This window comes from Saprolegnia parasitica (genome assembly GCF_000151545.1).
Source record: "Saprolegnia parasitica CBS 223.65 unplaced genomic scaffold supercont2.260, whole genome shotgun sequence".
NCBI classification, from domain to species: domain Eukaryota; phylum Oomycota; class Saprolegniomycetes; order Saprolegniales; family Saprolegniaceae; genus Saprolegnia; species Saprolegnia parasitica.
This window is the reverse complement of record NW_012156654.1, coordinates 14,393-17,864: the sequence shown is the minus strand read 5'-3', so window position 1 is coordinate 17,864 and position 3,472 is coordinate 14,393. Positions and strand designations below refer to the sequence as shown.

The 3,472-nt window shown below is 57.8% G+C and overlaps 1 protein-coding gene across 1 annotated transcript; it reads left to right on the top strand.

Moving 5' to 3' along the window:
• Positions 1-898: 898 nt before the first annotated feature.
• SPRG_16098 (hypothetical protein) lies at positions 899-2,829 on the top strand (the record flags this gene model as incomplete). Its single annotated transcript, XM_012355538.1, has 5 exons — positions 899-942; positions 991-1,099; positions 1,138-1,859; positions 1,898-2,378; positions 2,425-2,829. The coding sequence occupies exons 2-5, from the start codon at positions 992-994 to the stop codon at positions 2,827-2,829; spliced, it is 1,716 nt and encodes a 571-aa protein (XP_012210928.1). The 5' UTR covers positions 899-942; position 991.
• Positions 2,830-3,472: the final 643 nt, after the last annotated feature.

Sequence of the window (3,472 nt, the reverse complement as noted above, 5' to 3'; positions counted from 1 at the left end):
CTCTGTTTGCCTTCGTAAAGAGAGGCCTGCGGGAGAACCACGCATTGATGTGGACCCTCCTATTGGGTGCTGGCGCGACCGTCCACCATCGCAACAAGGTTCGGTTGCAGGTACCCGTTTTGCTCAACGTTACAATGCTAGGAGGCTCGCTCACTGCTGTCGACAGCGATTCGCACGGGAAATCGCCACGAACGCATGGTGTCGCTGGTTCTCTCGACGCAACTACCGGTGCCAGTGCTGTCCGAGGTTCTTCATCCAACCCTTGAAGATTCTTGATGGGACAATATTCGCAGGCGTTGTGGCATGCGCTGCCATATCCCGACCTCCTTGCGCTCCTTCTTGCCGCCGGCGCTGACCCCAACTTGCAGAACGATGTACATCGAAAAATCTCTATTCTGCTATAAACTCGGATTCTAGCTCGGCTCCACGCCGCTGCACGATGCGATCCGAGACCAGGACCTCGCGTCTGCCCATATGCTGATTCCTATGACGAACCTCAACGTCTTGAACGTGGTAGCGTGTCGCCTCCTCGGTGCTTGCGACCAAGAGTTGTTGTAGATGGGGCACTCGCCTCTCACACTCGCCATCTGCAGGCGCGTGTACGACTTGGATATCGTGCGCCGCTTGCTGCAGCACGGTGCCGACCCTCGTTTCGCAGCCGACGACTCGGTACTTTAATCCGACCACTGCACACCGGCGCTCAGATCAAAACTAGATCGACAGCACGCCGCTGTACATCGCCATCGACATGGACCGCGCAGCGATTGTCGCGCTTTTAGCGCCGCTTGTGGAGGTCAAGATCCTGGGACATGTACTCTTTCCTTTGACCGCTAAGGTTGCGATGCGTAAATCGACTAGTCGTACTTGGTTCGCGCACTGTACAACCCTACGATCCTTGCGTCGCTTCTTGACGCCGGCGCAGACCCAAACGTCCGTTTGGAGGTACCTCCGCTTGCATGTACCAACAACATACCCTCGGCGTACATGTAGGATGGACGGTCATTGCTCCACGAGGCGTGCAGCCGCGGGCTTCTTCCAGCCGTCGAGCTACTCCTGCACCGCGCTGGCGACGTTGCTTCGTACCGCCATGTTGGTCTTCGTGTCTCCAGTGACAGTCTCTCACGTGATGTGGTCTAGAACCGCCAGTCGTATCTGGACATTGCTCGGTTCAGAAACCAGCGCCAAATCGTGCGATACCTTCTCCAGACCATCTTTCCCACAAGTGCTCTAAAGACGCGCGATCTCTTTTGGGAACCCGACAACACGCTGGAAGCTGCGTACACGCTCCTATGGTGCGGGTTTGGCACCGCCAAGCCGCTGGCGTACACGCAGGTCGAGCTGGCGTACATGAACGCGCTCTGCCATGCTCTCAACCAGTCGCAATTTTCTGCGTCTGCGCCACAGGATCTTGTCACGGAGGAGCTCAGGCTGCTTGAGACGCACTGCGTGACACCGCTGGGCTTTGTGCCCAACACGGCGTACGGCGTGAGCCACTGTGACGACGTCGACGTCACCGCAATCGCGCTGGCCTTGGCGCCGCTTTGGGCAGCTGCGCCTTATGACGCAGCGCGTCACGTGCGTGACGTTCTCGACCCAAACATGTACTGCGTCGTGGGCAACCACTCGCGCTTCAGCGTCTCGCCCCACGACGGCCGTGCCGTTGCCGCGCAGCAAGTCGTATCGTACTCCAATCCGGCCTCTCGACACATCTCGGCGACGCACCAGTGGCTGCCAACGCCGATGGCCTACGACAAGGTCTCGGGCGCCACGACGTTCGAGGCGTACGTCAATAACGTCAACTGCGTCGCCTTGGTCGCGAGCCTCGAAGACGTCGTTGCGCGCATGGTGCCACTGCTCCGGTATGCGCAAAAACAGCAAATCCGGCAGCGTTTCCGAGCCCGCGGGTGCAAGATTTGTCGCTGCCGTACGACAAAAAGGCCTTGCTGCGGCAGCTGTACCGAGCGCAGTACAACTTGGGACCCCGAGACGTCATTACCAAGGCGCAGCAGCGCGCCTTCCGAGCCGAACTCGCCGCCAACAGCGTCGACCTCGATCCACTCTGGCCCGAGGTAGCCCCCGTCTTGCCAGAGCACGTGCACGAAGGCAGCCTCCAAAACGAGTTTGAACCGTTGCTCGAGCGCGACGACGATAACTCTCGACTCTTGGTTGTGTGCCAAGTCCAGTCGTATGCCGTGTCGCCCGAAGCGCCGACGCATCCCGGTCAACGCCTCTGGCAGCTCGGCTCGGGCCTCGCCAACGATGCGATTGTCGCGACCGGGATGCTCGTCGTGGCCTCCGACAACATTTCGCTGCCGACAATCGAGTGCCGGCAAGCGTTTGGGCACACCAACGTGCGCACTACGGGCGACGGCCGCGAGGTACAGGTTGACCTGCAAACTATCAAATCGACTGTAATATGGCTAGGTGTTTTGCCCCGAGCGCCAGGCATTGCAGATGCAAACCACGGGCTTTGTGCAGCTGCATCCGCGCCGGCTCGTCATGGTCCCGAGCGCCGTGCAGCACCGGCTCTTGGCTTTTCACGCGCTGGACGCCACGCAAAATGGCCATCTCACGCTGCTGCGCGTCTACTTTGTGCACTCGGACGTGGACGTGCTCTCGACGGCTTATGTGTTTCCGCAACAGCGCGCCTTTTTTCTCGACGCACTCGAAGGCACGCGTTTGGCGAACATTCCCGACAGCGTCTTGCGCGTCATCGAAGCGTTCGTGGGTCTAGCCTTGCTGGACGCAGCAACTGCAGACGCCATCGCGGTTCGTGCCAAAGCTGAGCGAGACGACAGCCTCACGCAGTTGACACCAAATGGATTATGATGAAAAGTAGCCCCTTTGAGCTACAGCACCGTATAGACACTCGTAAACGAACGAGCGACTAGACCGACGGCAACTTTTGTCCATAGAAACGACTGTTTAATCTTAAGCCAATGCTCATGCCAAGCGACCATGTCGCGGCAGGCTTTAACCGAAAGGACAGACTATATTCATTTGCTGGTGTCGAAGACCCCATTCAAGGCCCCGAAGAGCACTCAAATGCAAGCGATGGGAATATACTCGTGCACGCACTCGCGGTCGGGCATCGCGCGTGGCTACTACCTCGTCACAAACATCTTCGTAACGTTGGAGTCTATTTTGACCGCAGATTGAGGTACCGTGCTATCTCCATCCATTGCTTGAATTGTACCACGTCCCTCGATATTGCTCGACCTTCTGCGCAGAGAAATTCTTCCACTTGTTGGTACAATCATCATTTCCCCCCTTCCAGCTTGTTGTAAACAAGTCGAGAGTTGGCGTAGAGAGAAACAATTCACCATATATTTGGACAACTGACAGCACCTTATAGACACGACGACGAGAGTGCGATGGCTTAGTGCATGTCTTGCGTCAGCGGCACGTAGCCATCTTCATCGAGATGACCGACGGCCCATCCTTCTTGGACACGGAGACGGCAACGATCGCC